We start from the raw sequence: 19,091 nt of genomic DNA, 5'->3' as shown, positions 1-19,091 counted from the left end.
TGTTCATCATATGTTACATGGACACTTGAGTCTCATCTTGTTGTGACAAGAACGGTATCTGTCTGGGGTGAGAAAGCTGGGACTGACGTGGAGCTTAGAGGGAAAAATCTCCCTTTTGATTATCATATGGCATTGGTGGAAGTGAAGATAGACCAGGCGGAAGTGAAGATAGAGCAGGTATTATTGTACACATTGTTTATGATCCCAGTGTTGGGCAGTCACGCAAATGCTGCACCAAATACTCGTATGCGATAAAATAGGATGTCATAGGGTAGTTGGCGCAGGTGAACACAGGTGGTGTGGTGCTGATGTCTGAGTAGAGAGAGAGAGACAGTCACGCAGTAATGATAAAGGAAAAGTTGCAACCATGTCTGTGAGTGAAAAGTTACTGTTTGCTCAGCTCATGTGATTCATATGCACAAAACATGTACAGCACAGTTACTGATGCGAAGAACAGGGGTCGGCGTGGTCCAAGAGACGCCTTATTTCCAGAAACGAGGTCTGGATTGGATTAATTCAGCATATGGTAGTGTATTAATAAAAGTAGAGACTTGCTATGAACAAGGAAGGCCCGCAGGAGGAAGACAGTGGGAAATTAAATTTAGTGGGTAGTTGATTAATGGGACAGCATGTGACATAAGATCGCTAACTTCCCACATACGAGCCACAATGACAATAGATACTCACTTGAACATATCACAGCTCGAACTGGACAGGATGGACGAGCTACTGGAGATACTCCCCAGGTAGAACCTAACCTTGCTGAACCATAAGACAGAAACCAGACCTCATCCACTACCTGAAACAATTAATAACCACTCAAGTGGAGGTAATCCCTGTGCAGCAATTAATGCAGCATGTTGAACAACGTCAGGAAGGGCAACAATGACTAACTGTGACCTTGAGTTATCTTGAGCCATACTGACTCTAACTCTGCTTTGCCTAGCCTTCATTTATCTGAGGAGGAAGGCTTCCAGCTGACTGATCCAGTTGTAATACAGATCGCAGTAGACTGGATGCCTAGACAGGGAATATAGTGAATTAAAAAAAATGGTATCTCATAGAATATAAGAGGATATAAGGCCATGGAATAAAAGGGAAGGTTTGCAAATTGTCAAGAGCTTATGTTTTGACAGAATGTGGCAAGTTTACGAGTGGGCCAACAAACATTGAAAATACTTTATTTTAAGCAAATGTTTACTCATCATTCGGGGTAACGAAGTTTTCTTATGGACCATGGCTTGACCTGGTCTAGCTGGTACTGGATACTAGCTGGATGCCGACATCAGTCCATGCAAGTTGCTGGGCAAACTACACTCACACAGTAATACTTACAAGATAATGTTGATGAGGTAACACTTCCAGAATAGAGTAGGTGGAAGAAGTCCACCAACTGATTAGAAATAAAGCTGAAGGACTGATCAAATTTACGATGAGAATACTTTGTTCTTATTCCAACCATTATCTTGACTGAATCCCTATTAGATCCTGAGCAACTTTCCATTGGCCAACTTTACAGAAGCATAAAAGCACAAAGTTATGAAAGGTTCTTAGGAGCTAATGATCTGTTACATGGGGTAAGGGTAGAAAACAAAAGAGCATCAAGAGACACTCAACATGTCGGGTTCGAAATCAAATCTAGTCATTGAATATTGAAAATTGCACTGCCAGATGTTTTTAAGAGGAACTTATGTTGCATATTAGACGTACGATAGGGTATCTTCTCCAGGGAGGAAGGGCGGGTACGTAGCACCACTACCAGATCAAGAGTAAAATTTGTGAGAAGTTGAGTGTAACATTGCACTACCCACTAATGGCCAATGAGTTTGGCATGCCGTTGTTTGGGTTAACACACCAAACTTGTGAAATTATTGCGCCATGAATTAGCCCTGGTAGATGTAACTTGCCAGTGGTAATGAATGCAGAAGCAAGTTGATGTCTCCATTATGTGAATTTCAGGGGTCTTGCTGAGTACATGACTAGGACTGTCAGTCACATAGGCACCACAAATGCACTGCTATCTATAATAAATAACTATTGATTTTATAGCCGATGCACTTGCTTTGCTGCAATACCACCATGACGCAGGGGCTATGGCAGATGAAGAGAAGAGATGGAGCCACTAGCAGCAGCTGTGTGTTCGCGACCCTGCTTCCTGTAGTAAGTGCACCCTCTTGACTTGATGCCACAGCACAATTGGTTTGCTGGTCCGCACCAGTAGCAGTTGGACTCGTGCTAGGAGGTAGCGGGTTGCATCCCGGAAACAGCTGCAGCCTTCTGATGGTTTGTTGGAAGGACCTCTTGCCATTCGCCTTGGCCGCCTGGGTGCAGTCGTTCATGGAAGACGGGTTTCCTATGCAAGATCCCAGTACGCACCACTGGTATTGTTGCAGGGCCAGCGCTGAGTACAGACATCAGCTAAGCAAGGTGCCAGCACGTGTTTGAGCCAGTTCATCAAACGATGACTACCAGCTGACCAAATACTAATCCACTCCTGCGGGACAGGGACATGATCGCCACCTCATCATGCCGTGGAAACAGCCTGCCATCCTCTCTCACCCCTCAGTCACAACGCTCCCTGAAATGTAACTGCCCAGTGTCACTCATGCAGTCGGTTATAACAGTGTTAACCTATGCCGAGACTTAAACCAGCTACTTTCCACATGAGAACACCTTCTTTAATTCTGAAGATATCCATACACAATCTTCGTAAATTGTACTAGATTAAAATAAATACCACATTTATTGAAAATATGTTATTTATAAGTCTAGGTTCACCTATTTATTTTTACACAATTGGCCTATTACTTACATAAGCAAAGCAATTTTAGGTGTTAATTGTTATTGCTTGTTAGACGCTATTGTTGTACGTACTACTACCACGAAATTTCTATAGGCCTCTGACACCACTATACAGCTGCTAATATTTGTTTTACTATTAACATTGCTTTTATTATCGCTGTTGAAAGCGGCAAAGTAGTTAACATATTGGATTCAAATTCAGAAGGATGAAGTTCAATCTCGCTCCTTCCATTCTAGTTTAAGGATTCCGTCGTTCGCCAACCTCAATTCCTTTCCACTGAACCGAATGGGACATTGCCTCACGGGGAAGGAAACATGTAGCTGTATGGCTGAATCTCTTGTAATGTCCTTCCAGCTCTCCCTGCACACTATGACCTCCTTACTGAAAGACATGTAGAACTAACTCGTTTCTCAGAGCAGGTCTGGGAACAATCGCTGTTAATTTATATCAAAATCCCATTAATATTTATGTGAAATGTTCATAACGCATGATCCGAAGTGCCGAAAGTGTTACAATCAAAATTATCGTTCGTCAGTTCTTTTTAAAATTGATGTGTTTCATGTGGTCTGTGCCTAGTTAGGTAGCCCGAAATGATAAGATGTTTCAGCCTTAATATTTATATATCAGGGAAAAAAATTCGCATATTGTCTGCCTGTGTCAGAAGTACCCTGGTAATTTTGCCATAGCTGTAAAAAAAGCATTGTTTGTTTGTTCCGTATTGGAATCGGTTACAGGGGTGCTATATATTAATATTAGGTGCTTTTAAATGCAAGAGAGTTTACTACCTGTGTGAATTCTGTCACTTCTTACTTACCAGAGGCTGTATTCCATTGGCGAGTAGCTCGTTGATGAGGTTGTTGTAATAGTCGATACCAGCCTGGTTGATAACGTCCACGTCCCCGGTAGGCAACACTCGTGCCCAGGAAATCGAAAATCGGTATACGTCCGCCTGTTCAAACACAGTGTATTAAAAGTTGCGGCTAAATATTGTTGATAGATAGCTGATGCGTGATCATTAATTTACTGAGCTCAACAAATAAGACACATTGAAATGGTAACCACCTAATTAACCAATACAGTACAAGACAGCTACACAGAAGAGCGAAATATGTCTCACAGAGATCGTTATTTGTGGACAACATTTTTATGCTTTATCTAGTAAACTAAAAAAGGCTGAGACTCTTTAATGTAAATCTTCCTTGTCTTTGCGATATGTAACATAAAATTCGATGAAATGAAGGTCAAAAATTGTTTGTAATTCTAAAGAGCAATAAGTGACTTATAAATAAATTTAGAAACGTGCAGTGATAGACATGAAGAACGTGAGAGGGAAATTTTTATAACACGCAACAAGACTACTTTGCAGTTATTCAATAGACGGATGGATGCGATAGTGAACACTGAAAATTAAGAACTACACACACAACTTACATAGTACTATATGCGTAATAACATGTCATTCGTTAGTAACTGATAAGGAATTTTTTCACAGAACCACGTAATTGAGGTGCAACATTTAGTTCACTTTTAAGTGTATATCCAAAGCAACTTATACCTGTAAACGAACCTACGCCCCGTTTTCTGTAGATGCAGAACACTTCATACGCACATAAAATTAATAAGTACGTCACCAGCGTTTTGTTATGTCGAATGAATGGAAGATAAAATGAGGAGAAACGTAGTGTCGCAGTCACGAGAAAAAACAGGGAAAGTCCTCTTCGCTTTGAAAAATGTACTTACGTTGAGAGCCTTCAGCATCTGCACGTCCTCCTGGTACTTGTGGTAAGAATCGCAGGCGACGTCTCCGGTGTCTCCTGTGATGTATTCAGGATAGTTGTGGAAGAAGTAGTCCTGAATACTCTCTCCCTTTCCTGTACAGACATGCCAGAACATTGCAATATGTAATATAAGTATTTTCATAGAAATTTGTAAATGGGTTTGTTTTGGACAAGCAACAACATGGAACGTATTGACGACTCAAGCTGTTGTAAATACTGAACGTAAGGGAACGGTTGAATGTTAAAACCATTCTAAATAAACACTGTAACTTTGTCAAATTGTTTATACAAGATGATCTTCATCGCATCAATGTCACATCACATTACTAGCCAATTTATGCCTGTGGCAATTTTCAAGAGCAGTTGCGTCGATGATACTTAAAAGCTATTTAGTTCTACAGGGACACCAAAACTTGACCTCTCTCCCACAAATAATTTTCTAATAGGGATCTGGATGTGGCCACTGGCCTAAACTGCCCGTAATGTGATATAACACATTATACAATGAAGGCCGTCTTGTATAAACAATTTGACATTGTACGGATAAATTAAAAATGGTCTTTGCTCTCAAGAATTACGTTGAGTATGTGGACCCGTTTAATAACGGAGCTTTCTCCAGTACCAAGTTCTCTTTTGTTCCTTCTTACTTTGCTGCGGAATACAGCTAATACTTCTAAACTCACCATCTTCATTCCAGGCTCCTTCAATCTGGTATGCGGCTGTCGCAGCTCCAAACATGAAGTCATCTGGGAACTGGTTAGTGGCTGTCTGTGCCGAAGCAACGGCGAGCACAGCCGTGAACACAGTCAGCAGCCTCATGATTCTCAGTGTCCAGCGTCTTTCTGTGAGCTACTGCAGGTTTACATATATATAATGTAGTTACAGTGTGGTTTCGTAACATCATTACAAAACCGCAAATACATAAGTCAGTTTTCTCTTATCACCATTAATCAGCAGATTTCTTTTGAGATTACTTCTGTTGTAACGCACAGGTGTTTCTGACTGATATTATCGGAGAGGTATGGAGGAAAACTTCTGGGAGAAGCTGTGTGTCATTCAGTGGTATCGTTAGAAGCTTTGTTATCAGTACCGGATAGATACTCTCCAGTGTCCCATCTCGATGGTGCTTGAAACTCTTGAGTCCGATGATTAGCGACACTGATTCCCGAGAAAAGTACAGTCGTCAATCCTTACAAGGGAACATGTGGCTCACATTAGCTAAGTACAAATTATAAATTAAAAACACAATAATGATTTAAGTGCTTTGGGAAAATCTACATATTGATGAAATTCTACGAAGAGGCAGTTTCTCATAGAATAGAGAATCATTCCTTACACATTCGGCACTTTAGTGTAACTGTAATTTACTCTTCAAAGGAAACTTTTGTGTTATAGTCAAACATCACAGTAAAAAAATTATTTGAGTTAAGCTGTTCCTCCACCCGTTCATAGGCGACTTACGTGCATTGCTGTGGTAATTTGTAGCCAGTATGACATTTCACCTCCTACTAGCAATTTGTATGATTGTATGTCTCTTAAAGTGTGTAATTTTTACACCTTAAGTACTGTACCAGCTAAAAGACCGCTACACACAGAAAAACTGTAATTTATAGTAGAAGAAATGTTTCGGATTATAAATATATATGGTATCTTTTGAAATGTTTCAGCAGGGTGCAGAAAAACCCGCGGCCAATTGCTGGGCAAAGAAACTGAGGACCCATGTTAGGAAATTTCATCCAAGATCAGAGAGTATCCGAAGTATGGCGAATGCGAACTTCCTCACCTACCCCAGAAAAATATTGTTTTCTTTCTCTGGACATATTCCCGTTCTAGTGGTGCCGGCACGGTAGCTCAGCGTGTTCGGTCAGAGGGTTATCTGCCCTCTGTAATAAAAAAACTGAGTCAACGGCTCAACACTGTACTTGAACGGATGTCATGGGACATCCGCACCGAACAAATGCAACGAAAAAAAAGGGGGGGGGGTAACGTCTTTGATAAGTAATCAAAACGTCCTCGCTCCCTGGTTCGAAACTGGCCACAGATTAAATTTTGATTAATAATCAGTATCTGTGGCCAAAGATCCGGCGTAAGACGTCATCATCATTCTGTCAAGGCTTTGGCAAAGAGGACGGAAGAGCGGACAGAGGTCCAGATCACTCTCTTCTCCGTGCGGTGGGAAACTAACCCTAAAGGCGGAAGAATCAGCAATGATCAACGGCAAGAGGATGCAGAAGGCAATGGAAACCACATGAAAGACACATAACGTGTATCCACAGGACATGTTGCCTGTAATTGAAAGTGTCATGATGAAGTCTCCATTGGCTAAAGATTCCGGAATAGTCCTCCACTCGGATCTCCGGGGAAGGACTGCCAAGGGGGAGGTGACCATGATAAAAAAGAGTGAATAGCCAACGACAGGATAACGTTCTAGGAGTCGCGGCAAGGAGTGTCAGAAGCTTGAATGAGGCAGGGAAGCTAGAAAATCAGAAAATGGAACTGCAAAGGCTCAATCTAGATACAGTAGGGCTCAGTGAAGTGAAATGAAGAGAATACAAGGATTTGTGGTCGGTTGAGTATACGGTAATATCAACGGAAGAAGAAAATGGTATAACGGCAGTCGGATTCGTTATGAATAGAAAGGTAGAGCAGAGTGTAAGGAACTATGAACAGTTGAGTGACAGGGCTGTTCTTATCGGGATCGACCGCAGACCAACACCGACAACGACAGTTCAGGTAAAAGTGCCGACATCGCAAGCTGAAGATGAAGAGATAGAGGTTTCAGTTGTTGCACCGTCTGGATCTTGTATGGGTACTAAAATAAAATAGACCACAAAATATTCCTTACTTGAAAATTTTAAAAATGGCTGCGAATCAGCAACTGTACGAGTTTGAAGAGGCTGAAAAAAAAAAATCAGCCAACCACTTGCAAATCATAGGTTTATTTAGCCCTCGACCTAAGTTTCAGTATTTATAAAAATATATTTTTCAGGGGGAATGGTCCTTGTTACATCACAAAGTGGTAAATGACATTAAGTGAAGCCTAATGGTTCTCTTCATACATAAATTTGATATAAAAGCCATAAACTTCACATGCCATGGCTTAAGATTACATTCAGCGTACGTCAGAATAGACTCACAAAAGTGTTCGCTCACTGGTAAACGCTCAACATAGTATTGTAACAGCAGTCCAAAGTATAAAATATTTGCATGATCTAAGTATTCACGACTCCAGATGCAAAGGCCACCTTGTTCCGGGGCAGAACCCCTTCCTCTTCTAGGTGCCACACCACGCTAACCCATTAGAGCTTTTAATGACATCGGGCCTCTGCTCAGACGTTTCAGTCGGCAGTGCTCCCTCAATGCAGCACTGTAATTGCTGCCGTTTACATACAACCCTTTCACCAAGAGCTCACGGTCTCCCTTCTCTATAGCAATACTGTTCACTGGCATTACGGTTTGTCAAAGGACAATACGCATGTCATACCTTCATGCAAACAGTGCACAGCGCCAGATTTGCACCTGATGGCCACAAATGGAACCAATTTGTTTTCTAATGTAAATCGTTTTCAAATTAATAAATTAAAATATCTACCAAGATTCGATGCCATGCGGTAACTAGAGCCCCCACTGGACCTGAATAGGTATTGAAAGGGTACAGTACTACCCGAGATACAAAAATTTTTCCTCATTGGGTACGGGAATACCCGTTGTAGAACAACATACTTCGTTGGTCTTGTCAGAACAGCAGTTTCATGGTAACAGAATTTTATTCAATACACTGTAACTGGATACTGATGTAGAAAAGAGGGGAAATTCCTATATTCAATTATTCGTATGTGCACTTCCTTCAAAAATAGACCCCCATATACAGTTCTGCGATGTTTGAGAAATGACTGAATGGTTTGTTGTCTGCTGACTACAGATAGTGGATGTAGAATCTGTAATTATCTTTGAGACAGTTCTCTGGTCATCTTTGGTTTGTTGTTGTGGTCTTCAGTCCTGAGAGTGGTTTGATGCAGCTCTCCATGCTACTCTATCCTGCGCAAGCTTCTTCATCTCCCAGTACCTACTGCAACCTACATCCTTCTGAAACTGCTTGGTGTATTCATCTCTTGGTCTCCCTCTACGATTTTTACCCTCCACGCTGCCCTCGAATACTAAATTGGTGATCCCTTGTGCCTCAGAACATGTCCTACCAGCCGATCGATTCTTCTAGTCAAGTTGTGCCGCAAACTTCTCTTCTCCCCAATCCTATTCAACGCCTCCTCATTAGTTATGTGATCTACCCATCTAATCTTCAGCACACTGCTGTAGCACCACATTTCGAAAGCTTCTATTCTCTTCTTGTCTAAACTATTTATCGACCATGTTTCACTTCTATACATGGCTACACTCCACACAAATACTTTCAGAAACGACTTCCTGACACTTAAATCTATACTCGATGTTAACAAATTTCTCTTCTTCAGAAACGCTTTCCTTCCCATTGCCAGTCTACATTTTATATCCTCTCTACTACGACCATCATCAGTTATTTTGCTCCCCAAATAGCAAAACTCCTTTACTACTTTAAGTGTCTCATTTCCTAATCTAATTCCCTCAGCATCACCCGACTTAATTCGACTACATTCCATTATCCTCGTTTTGCTTTTGTTGATGTTCATCTTATATCCTCCCTTCAAGATACTGTCCATTCCATTCAACTGCTCTTCCAAGTCCTTTGCTGTCTCTGACAGAATTATAATGCCATTGACGAACCTCAAAGTTTTTATTTCTTCTCCATGGATTAATACCTACTCCGAATTTTTCTTTTGTTTCCTTATCTTACCCAAGAGGACGCCATCATCATCAACCACACAGTGAAGCTGCGTAGAAAGAAGGGAAGGAAGTATTCCAGAGTACTAGAGGGCCTGGAGTGTGGCTGACCAATACAGTAACAGTATCCTCCCCCACTTCTGAAGAAGCGTGGGGTGGCCTGGTGAACAGGCAAGTTTCGAAACTCCGTCGCTGGTTCCTGCAGTTGAAACACCTATTTTCAGTGTGCTCCGTAGAACTAAAGAATATAGGGATGGTATGCATGTGGAATATTTAAGAGTAGCTAGAAATAATGATTTCCGTTTTCAGAATACCGACGGAAACAAAACTTTTTGGTGGGAAATTCATTTAAAGGTAGGCATGGGGAACTAGCGATTCTTTGGAAGCGACCAACGGTCACAATGAATCCACGTGTGATAATTTTAAGCTGAGGTACTTGCGTGTGTAAACTTATGCCAAGAATTGCGGGTGCAGAATTTGAATTAGGAACAAGCACTTGCACATGATGAGTATTGACTCTGTTTCAATCTGACCAAGAGACAATAGAAAACAGAAGTGCTTGTGCAAACATTCAGTTGAGGATCCGTGTGTGAGATAATTAAGTAATCATGATACCAAAATCACCGTTATTAATTACATTCTTGCGAATCAAGTTAGAAATTTTGATACTCTGGGAGAGAAAAAGGTGAGTTAGCCATCTGCCCAGGCCCGCATCTCGTGGTCGTGCGGTAGCGTTCTCGCTTCCCACGCCCGGGTTCCCGGGTTCGATTCCCGGCGGGGTCAGGGATTTTCTCTGCCTCGTGATGGCTGGGTGTTGTGTGCTGTCCTTAGGTTAGTTAGGTTTAAGTAGTTCTAAGTTCTAGGGGACTTATGATCACAGCAGTTGAGTCCCATAGTGCTCAGAGCCATTTTTGAACCATCTGCCCAGGAACACAATGAGGGTTACATTGCAGTGGGAGACGAGCATAAATCCTCCAGAGTATGTGGTAGGTCTGTAGGAAAGGTTACGTGTCAAATTCAATCCTAAGGTCTGTGACTTGTTAAGCTGGATTGAAATTGCGTCGTGGGGAAGATGTGATACGTACTGGCGAAAGTCGGTTGTACTGTTTTATCTTACAGGTTTAATCTGTGTAATTAGATTGTGGTGACTTAGTTACAAGTACTGTACCAAAAAGCAAGAATTTTCTTGTGATAGGCAGACCGTTAGTAAATTCTCTAGGTTATTAATGAATGAGCTTAAGAGAGAGAGAGAGTCAGAGAGAAAGAGAGAAAGAGAGAGAGAGAGAGAGAGAGAGAGAGTAGTGGTAGTGGATATCCGTACCAATACAGCAAGTGCACTATAGTAATAAGGAAAAACGTTAAGAGACCATAGGATATTGAAATGTGTGCATAATATCATGCACACTGGGCAGAGAATTCGTTGTTTTCTTTTATGTTTAAATGTATTGGAGGAAATTTTGTATCACTGCGGTGGTAGAATCTCAGAAAGTAAAAGAGGAGAAATGAAACAAAATGTTGGTCATGATCACTCAGTACAGGCTAGCCATTTCGTTCAGACATTTTTGCCATAAGCTCCCTATTACTGGAATAGTCAACCTCTGATTAAAATGAATGCACTAGAATGGGAATGTGGTCTCGCCGAGGTGGAGTGAGTCCGGCGGAAATGGTTACAGACGGGGCCATACTTAAAGTTTATTAGTCAGCATTTAATTCCATTCTGCTGAGATAGTTAAAAAGAAAAGATTATAGAAAAATAGTTGGACGATATGGCTTTGCTATCAAGGTACAGTAACAGTGGCTACGATAAGTCATATTAACATTTCCTATGCACAAATATTAAAAGCACTTGCTTGGCAGGCCACACATCTAGTACGCCTGACTGCTAGATTCAACAGGTGAGAGAGTTGCGACCGGAAAATATAACGGTAGTAACCCCTCAGCATCTCCACATTAGTTATAACCTCCCTACATAAGTATCATTTAACGTGATTTGTTTGGTTAGTGCCCAGAGACAGCATTATAGCATTACTTGGCACTTAACAATATTTTGTTCTTGATGTTATACTACCACATGAGATACTTAACGTCCCCATAATATTAAGTTAAGGTAAACTGTAATATTTTTCAGTGTTTCAGTATACAGTGGTGATGATAATGATGGAAGCAACCAGTTGGCATTCTGTCAATCACAGGCTGTTCCAAACACTGAGGATCCCAAACTAAGTGTTTTGAAATATGGAAGTGTTTTGAGATACGGAACCTATGGTAATATTTCAAGAAAAGTGAGAGCTTGAATGAATAATGCACCTGATTTACACGGTTCTGCATAGACGTTGTGATTTGTGTATTGTGTTTGCGGTCGTGTTTTTCGTCACTGGCTGCATGAATTTGTTTTTGAATGAAACTCTAGTATAAACTGAAGATTTAGTGATGTGTTCCAGTGTTGCAATTGTTGAGAGACGGGCGATACTGTGCGCACTAGCAATGGGCTTACGTTATTACAAGAGGTATGTTTTTAAATCAATAATTTAAAAATACCGTAAACCATTAATTCCTTATAACCATGAACTATAACAATACATATGTCATTCACGAGATATATTTCTGAAACCCCCAGGAAATCACGTAAAGTATGAATCATAAAATAATTGTATATCGATAAGAATGTTACTGCTGTAATAAATGCAAATTTCTGTCTCATTTTATGTGTGAAAGTCTTTGTGTCTTTAACGCCAAACTTCTCTAGAGACTTTACAAAAGAGCCAAGATTACTGATATGACGCAAATCTATGCAAGCTATATTACAAATAAGCGAAAAGCTTACTTCAGTTACTCTCGCCATAATAAGGTGCTGTTATGTCGTCTAGATGTTTAGCGTAAACATATATTAGGTTACGTTCCATTCGGAATGCCGTTGCACTCAGCGACTGTTACATTGACTTGTAAATTATAGATGCAGCAATTTTTAAATTTTATTATGCGGATCTAGATTTCGGCTAGAAGCTAGCTATTCTCAATGCTAAGAATACAAGAAATAAATAATCAGATTATGTCATAAAACGTTACAAATAATGGCTTAACTCATATGGTTTGTATATTACATACCACTATTATTTTCACTCAAAGCACGTAAGTCCCTGTTGATCGGCCTTCACCCACAGTTCATTGAATACTACTGTTTGCGGAAGGCAGGCTGTATGGTGGACACATCGGTTGGTTACATGGTGCCACCTACAAGGAAAGTAAACCACTTCAAATTTGCTTGTTGTTGTTGTGGTCTTCAGTCCAGAGACTGGTTTGATGCAGCTCCCCATGCTACTCTATCCTGTGCTAGCTTCTTCATCTCCCAGTACCTACTGCAACCTACATCCTTCTGAATCTGCTTAGTGCATTCATTTCTTAATCTCCCTCTACGATTTTTACCCTCCACGTGTCCCTCCAATTCTAAATTGGTGATCCCTTGATGCCTCAGAACATGTCTTACCAACCGATCCCATCTTCTAGTCAAGTTGTGCCACAAAGTTCTCTTCTCCCCAATTCTATTAAATACCTCCTCATTAGTTATGTGGTCTACCCACCTAATCTTCGGCATTCTTCTGTAGCACCGCATTTCGAAAGCTTCAGTTCTCTTCTTGTCTAAACTATTTATCGTCAATGTTTCTCTTCCATACATGGCTACACTCCACACAAATACTTAAAGAAACGACTTCCTGTCATTTAAACCTATACTCGATGTTAACAAATTTCAGTTCTTCAGAAATGATTTCTTTGCCAGTCTACATATTATATCCTCTCTGCTTCGACCATCATCAGTTATTTTGCTCCCCAAATAGCAAAATTCATTTACTACTTTAAGTGTCTAATTTCCTAATCTAACTCACACAGCATCACCTGATTTAATTGCTCTATATTCCATTATCCTCGTTTTGGTTTTGTTGATGTTCATTTTATAATCTCCTTTTAAGACACTGTCCCTTCCGTTCAACTGCTCTTCAAGGTCTTTTGCTGTCTCTGACTGAATTAAAATGTCATCAGCAAACCTCAAAGTTTTTATTTCTTCTCCATGGATTTTAATTCCTACTCCGAATTTTTCTTTTGTTTCCTTTACTGCTTGCTCAACATACAGATTGAGTAACATCGGGGATATGTTAAAACCCTGTCTCACTCCCTTCCCAACCTCTGCTTCCCTTTCATGCCCCTTGACTCTTATAACCGCCATCTGGTTTCTGTACAAATTGTAAATAGCCTTTCGCTCCCTGTATATTACCCCCACCACCTTCAGAATTTGAAAGAGAGTATTCCAGTCAACATTGTCAAAAGGTTTCTCTAAGTCTACAAATGCTAGAAACGTAAGTTTTCTTTTCCTTAATCAGTCTTTGAAGATAAGTCGTAAGGTCAGTATTGCCTCGAGTGTTCCAACATTTCTACAGAATCCAGACTGACCTTCCCCGAGGTCGGTTTCTACCAGTTTTTCCATTCGTCTGTAAAGAATTCGTGTTAGTATTTTAAGCTGATAGTTCGGTAATTTGCATATCTGTCAACACCTGCTTTCTTTGGGATTGGAATTATTATATTCTTCTTGAAGTCTGAGGGTATTTCGCCTGTCTGATATATGTTGCTCACCAGATGGTAGAGATTTGTCAGGGCTGGCTCTCCCAAGGCTATCAGTAGTTCTAGTGGAATGTTGTCTATTCCCGGAGCCTTGTTTCGACTTAGATCTTTCAGTGTTCTATCAAACTCCTCACGCAGTATCGTATCTCCCATTTCATCTTCAACTATATGCTCTGCAATTTCCATAATATTGTCCTCAAATACATCGCCCTTGTATAGACTCTCTATATACTCCGTCCACCTTTCTGCTTTCCCTTTTTTGCTTAGAACTGGCTTTCCATCTGAGCTCTTGATATTCATTCAAGTGGTTCTTCTTTTTTCTCCAAAAATCTCTTTAATTTTCGTGTAGGCACCATCTACCTTACACCTAGTGATATATGCTTCTACATCCTTACAATTGTCCTGTAGCCATCTCTGCTTAGTCGTTTTGCCCTTCCTATCGATCTCATTCTTGGGACGTTTGTATTTCTTTTTGCCTGCTTCACTTACTGCAGTTTTATATTTTCCCCTTTCATCAATTAAATTCAATATTTGTTGAGTTACTCAAGGATTTCTACTAGCCCTCGTCTTTTTACCTACTTGATCCTCTGCTGCCTTCAGTATTTCATCTCTCAAAGCTACCCATTTTTCAACTACTGTATTTCTCTCCGCCATTCTTGTCAGTCGTTCCTTAATGCTCTCTCTGAAACTTTCCACAACCTCTGATTCTGTCAGTTTTTTCAGGTCCCATCTCCTTAAATTCCCACCTTTTTGCAGTTTCTTCAGTTTTAATCTACAGTTCATAACCAATAGATTGTGGTCAGAGTCTACATCTGCCCCTGGAAATGTCTTATAATTTAAAACCTGGTTCCTAAATCTCTGTCTTAAGACTACATAATCTATTTGAAACCTTCCAGTATCTCCAGGTCTCTTCCTCGTATACAACCTTCTTTCATGATTCTTGAACCAAGTGTTAACTATGATTAAGTTAATGCTCCGTGCAAAATTCTACCAGGCGGCTTCTTCTTTCATTCCTTACCCCCATTCCATATTCACCTACTACGTTTCCTTCACTTCCTTTTCCTACTATCGAATTCCAGTCACCAATGACTATTAAATTTTCGTCTCCCTTCACTATCCGAATAATTTCTTTTACCTTATCATACATTTCACCAATCTCTTCGTCATCTGCAGAGCTAGTTGGCATATAAACTTGTACTAATGTTGTAAGCGTGGGCTTCGTGTCTATGTTGGCCACAATAATGCGTTCACTATGCTTACCCGCACTCCTATTTTTTTATTCATTATTAAACCAACTGCTGCATTACCTCTATTTGATTTTGTATTTATAACCCTGTAGTCACCTGACCAGAATTCTTGTTCCTCCGGCCTCACAACTTCACTAATCCCCACTATTTCTAACTTAAACTATACATTTCCCTTTTTAAATTTTCTAACCTATCTGCCCGATTAAGGGATCTGACATTCCACGCTCCGATTCGTAGAACGCCAGATTTCTTTCTCCTGATAACGACGTCCTCCTGAGTAGTGCCCGCCCGAAGATCCGAATGGGGACCCTTTTACCTCCGGAATATTTTAGCCAAGAGGACACCATCATCATGTAACCATACAGTAGAGCTGCATGCCCTCGGGAAAAATTACAGCTGTAGTTTCCCCTTGATTTCAGCCGTTCGCATTACCAGCACAGCAAGGACGTTTTGGTTAGTATTACAAGGCCAGATCTGTCAATCATCCAGATTGTTGCCCCTGGAACTACTGAAAAGGCTGCTGCTCCTCTTCGGGAACCACACTTCTGTCTGGCCTCTCAACAGATACCCCTCCTTTGTGTTTGCACGTACGGTACAGCTAACTCTATCGCTGAGGCACGCACGCCTCCCCACCACCGGCAAGGTCCATGATTCATGGGGGGGGAGGGGGGGAAGAAAATTGCATGAGAATTACATAAAATGCAACGCAAGTAAAATTCTTTACATTGTAGACCGGCTTATTTCATATTTACCGGCAAATAATGAAATCTCAATGCTAACTTCATGTGAGTCCGTTATTATTATTAAAACACGTACACTACATCAGATGGGTAAAAGTTTTCAAATTTTCAAAAATTTATAAAACACAATAAGACACGTACTGTATACACCTATTAGTTGATATGGCTTAAATATTGTTATATTTATATTATATCTCACTTTATTAAAACATTATAAGTATATTGTTCATCATATTCACTAAATAGTTCATATATGGCGCTAAATGTCAGTCAGATGCATGGTTGGTGCAATTTGGTTATTCCACTATAGATATAGGGGGCACTAATCTCATTATCCCTTACAACCGATTTTCCTTGTAAATGCAAAACAACCAATATGCTGAATTCCTGTTAATAATACTGTATATGCATCTGCGCTAACGTATCATGGACATAGTTCTGTTGGTTCAGAATTATAATCATCATACTCGTACAGCATTATGCAAGTGGTTGCTCCATTATGGCAACACAGCAGGTGTTATCTCGTTCCCCCTGACATTTTGCGCCATTTATGAACTATTTAGTAAATATGGTGAACAATATACTTATTATGTTTAAATAAAGGGAGATATAATATAAAGATAAAAATATTTAAGCCATATAAACTAACAGAAGTATACAGCACGTGTCTTCTTGTGCCTAAAAAATTTTAAAGAATTTAAAAAGTTTACCCATCTGACGTAATTCAGATGTTTTAACAATAATAACGGACTCACAAAGAGTGAACATGGAAATTTTATTATCTGCCGGAAAATATGAAATAAGTGGGACTATAATGGAAAGAATTTTACTTATGTTTCATTTTATGTAATTCTCATGCAGATTAGAAGTGGTTTACTTCCCTTGAATTTTGTATACGTAGTTCATGTAGATGGCACCATACAGCCAACCGATGTGTTTCCATGTAGTCTGCCTTCCGCAAACAGTAGTATTCAATGAACTGTGGATGAAGCCCGATCAACAGGGACTTACATGCTTTGAGCGAATTAATAGTGGTATGTAACATACAAACCATATGAGTTAAGCCATTATTTGTAACACATTATGACAAAAGCTGACTATGTATTTCTTGTATTCTTAGCACTGAGAATGGCTAGCTTCTAGCCGAAATCCAGATCTGGATAATAAAATTTAAAAAGGACAACTGATTGCTACAATCTATAATGTACAAGTTAACTTATATGTTTCATGTACTCTCCTATTGATGTAAATAGAGAGTATTGTTGCAACCGTTCATGTTTAATTTGTTCCGTAATATTGAACCCAATAAACTCTATGTTAATAATCGCAGTTTGGTCTGTTTTCTAAGATTCTTCTAAGATTTTTTTTACAGATGCTCTAATGAAAATTTTGGTGACGAATTGTTCGAAGGTATAACGAAAAAAAGCTTCCAGTGTTCTTTCGTTATTCATGCTGTGACGCTAAGCAGAACCTCTCTGAGGTCGAGTTGCTGTTTATCTCTCTTGGCTCCTTGCGTGAGAATTTTTCTCAATTTGATCGGCCAATTATCTTAGAACATTGGTGTAGGCAATTGCTTTACTGGCTTGATGTATCATACCCCATCAGAATCAACAGATGGCAATCTGAAATGCTATGTGAATGTGTAACTGTCATCTTTTAATAGCGATCATTAGTGACATTTATCTAGAATCTTTGGATCAGGTTCGCCGTCCTTGGACGTTTCTCTCAGTCACCGCTGAATTACATTACAATCAGTACTTTAATAATCATATTATATTCTTTGCGTGACCTACTGCGAAAATTTTCGTTTAAAAAATACCTCAGGCTTTTTGTTGTATTATATTTAAGATGTAAGTGAGTGTCTTACTGGATTCTGAATGTGTTGGTGGGCTTCAAACTGTTATTACACTTGATATCATTGCATACCGTACTTTCAGTGTTGGTGAAGCTTTTAGTAAGGACACTGTTATGCCTTATTATTATTCGACGATGCCTTTTGTAGCGAGGATCCGTGGACATCGTATGGCTGATCAAGATGGCGCTGTTTATGCTTGGTGTAAAGGATCTGGTGTGCGTGAAAATGTAAAACTCACTGGTGATTTGACTGCATATTATCATAAATACATAATCCTGACTCCTCCCCTCCCCTCCTTCCACTAAAAATCAAAAGAAACTGTCTCTCAGGGGCACACTGGGAAGCTCTCTGTGTGAAGCACCCCTGTGTCTCTCTCTGAGTCGCAGCTCGATGGCATAGTGCAAATACAGAGCTGTATGTCTCCTGTAGTGTGGGACACATAATTTTTTCCAATTCGGCGGCCAAAGGTTTACTGGCCGCTGAGAACAACAAAAGAAAGGCTTTCACATCCAGATTTCATGCTCTACTATTTGACTATCAAATGTTTAAGTCCTTGCTCTCCTTGAGCGGAGCACATTGGAACAGATTAACACTATAATTACGGTCTGTACTAATTTACAGTTTCTACAGTCTTTCCAACTGAGTATGACAAAATATCAACAGGCCATCGAGCTGGTTCCGAGATCCCCTGGCGGCGACGGCGGTGTGCGGTCGGCGGTGCTGGATCCGGAGCAGACTTCCTGTCTTGGCTGGCTGCGTTGTGACTGCCGTGATCATCGCGGACATGGTCCTAAATACCCACACAGCGGAGGTCCACTTCTTCCTGATTCGCTGCAGTTGACATTGGCAGATGCAGAAAACGGTTCGTAGTACGAGCGACCTCTCTTGCTGATTTACACGCCCTCTGTACTGTGATCCGGCGTATGCGAAGGCCATCTACAGGTCGCGATGCAAATGACGGAGTCGGCACATCGTGTAGTCACAGGGGTTGAGTTGGCAACCAACCCGACGGTGGTGTGTTGCCGTGTGGCGTCGGCACTTGGCGGCTTTTGTGACACGACGTTCCACTTCCCCCTCCCAGCATGACAGAGGCGAGGCGAAGACAGGTGTTGAAGTCCTTGACGAGATCACTTGTGACATCATGGGTTGGTGGGGGAGGTGCAGGCACAGTAGAATTGACTTCCATCAGGGTGTCAGGCTGTAACATTGGTTGCCTCCATCCCACTGAAGAGAAGCATCGAG

General features: G+C 40.6%; 1 protein-coding gene across 1 annotated transcript in view; it reads right to left on the bottom strand.

Annotated features, from left to right (window-relative positions):
- The window catches only part of LOC124622478 (myrosinase 1-like), a 39,400-nt gene extending 33,989 nt beyond the window's left edge, over positions 1-5,411 (bottom strand). Inside the window, exons 1-3 of the mRNA XM_047148186.1 lie at positions 5,265-5,411; positions 4,544-4,674; positions 3,618-3,752 (exon numbers count right to left, since the gene is read on the bottom strand). Coding sequence (XP_047004142.1) covers positions 3,618-3,752; positions 4,544-4,674; positions 5,265-5,400 — 402 coding nt within the window. The 5' untranslated portion in view covers positions 5,401-5,411. The remainder of the gene's footprint in view (positions 1-3,617; positions 3,753-4,543; positions 4,675-5,264) is intronic.
- Positions 5,412-19,091: the final 13,680 nt, after the last annotated feature.

This window comes from Schistocerca americana, chromosome 7 (assembly GCF_021461395.2).
Source record: "Schistocerca americana isolate TAMUIC-IGC-003095 chromosome 7, iqSchAmer2.1, whole genome shotgun sequence".
NCBI classification, from domain to species: domain Eukaryota; kingdom Metazoa; phylum Arthropoda; class Insecta; order Orthoptera; family Acrididae; genus Schistocerca; species Schistocerca americana.
The sequence above is the reverse complement of the archived record's forward strand: the minus strand, read 5'-3'. Positions and strand labels throughout refer to the sequence as shown.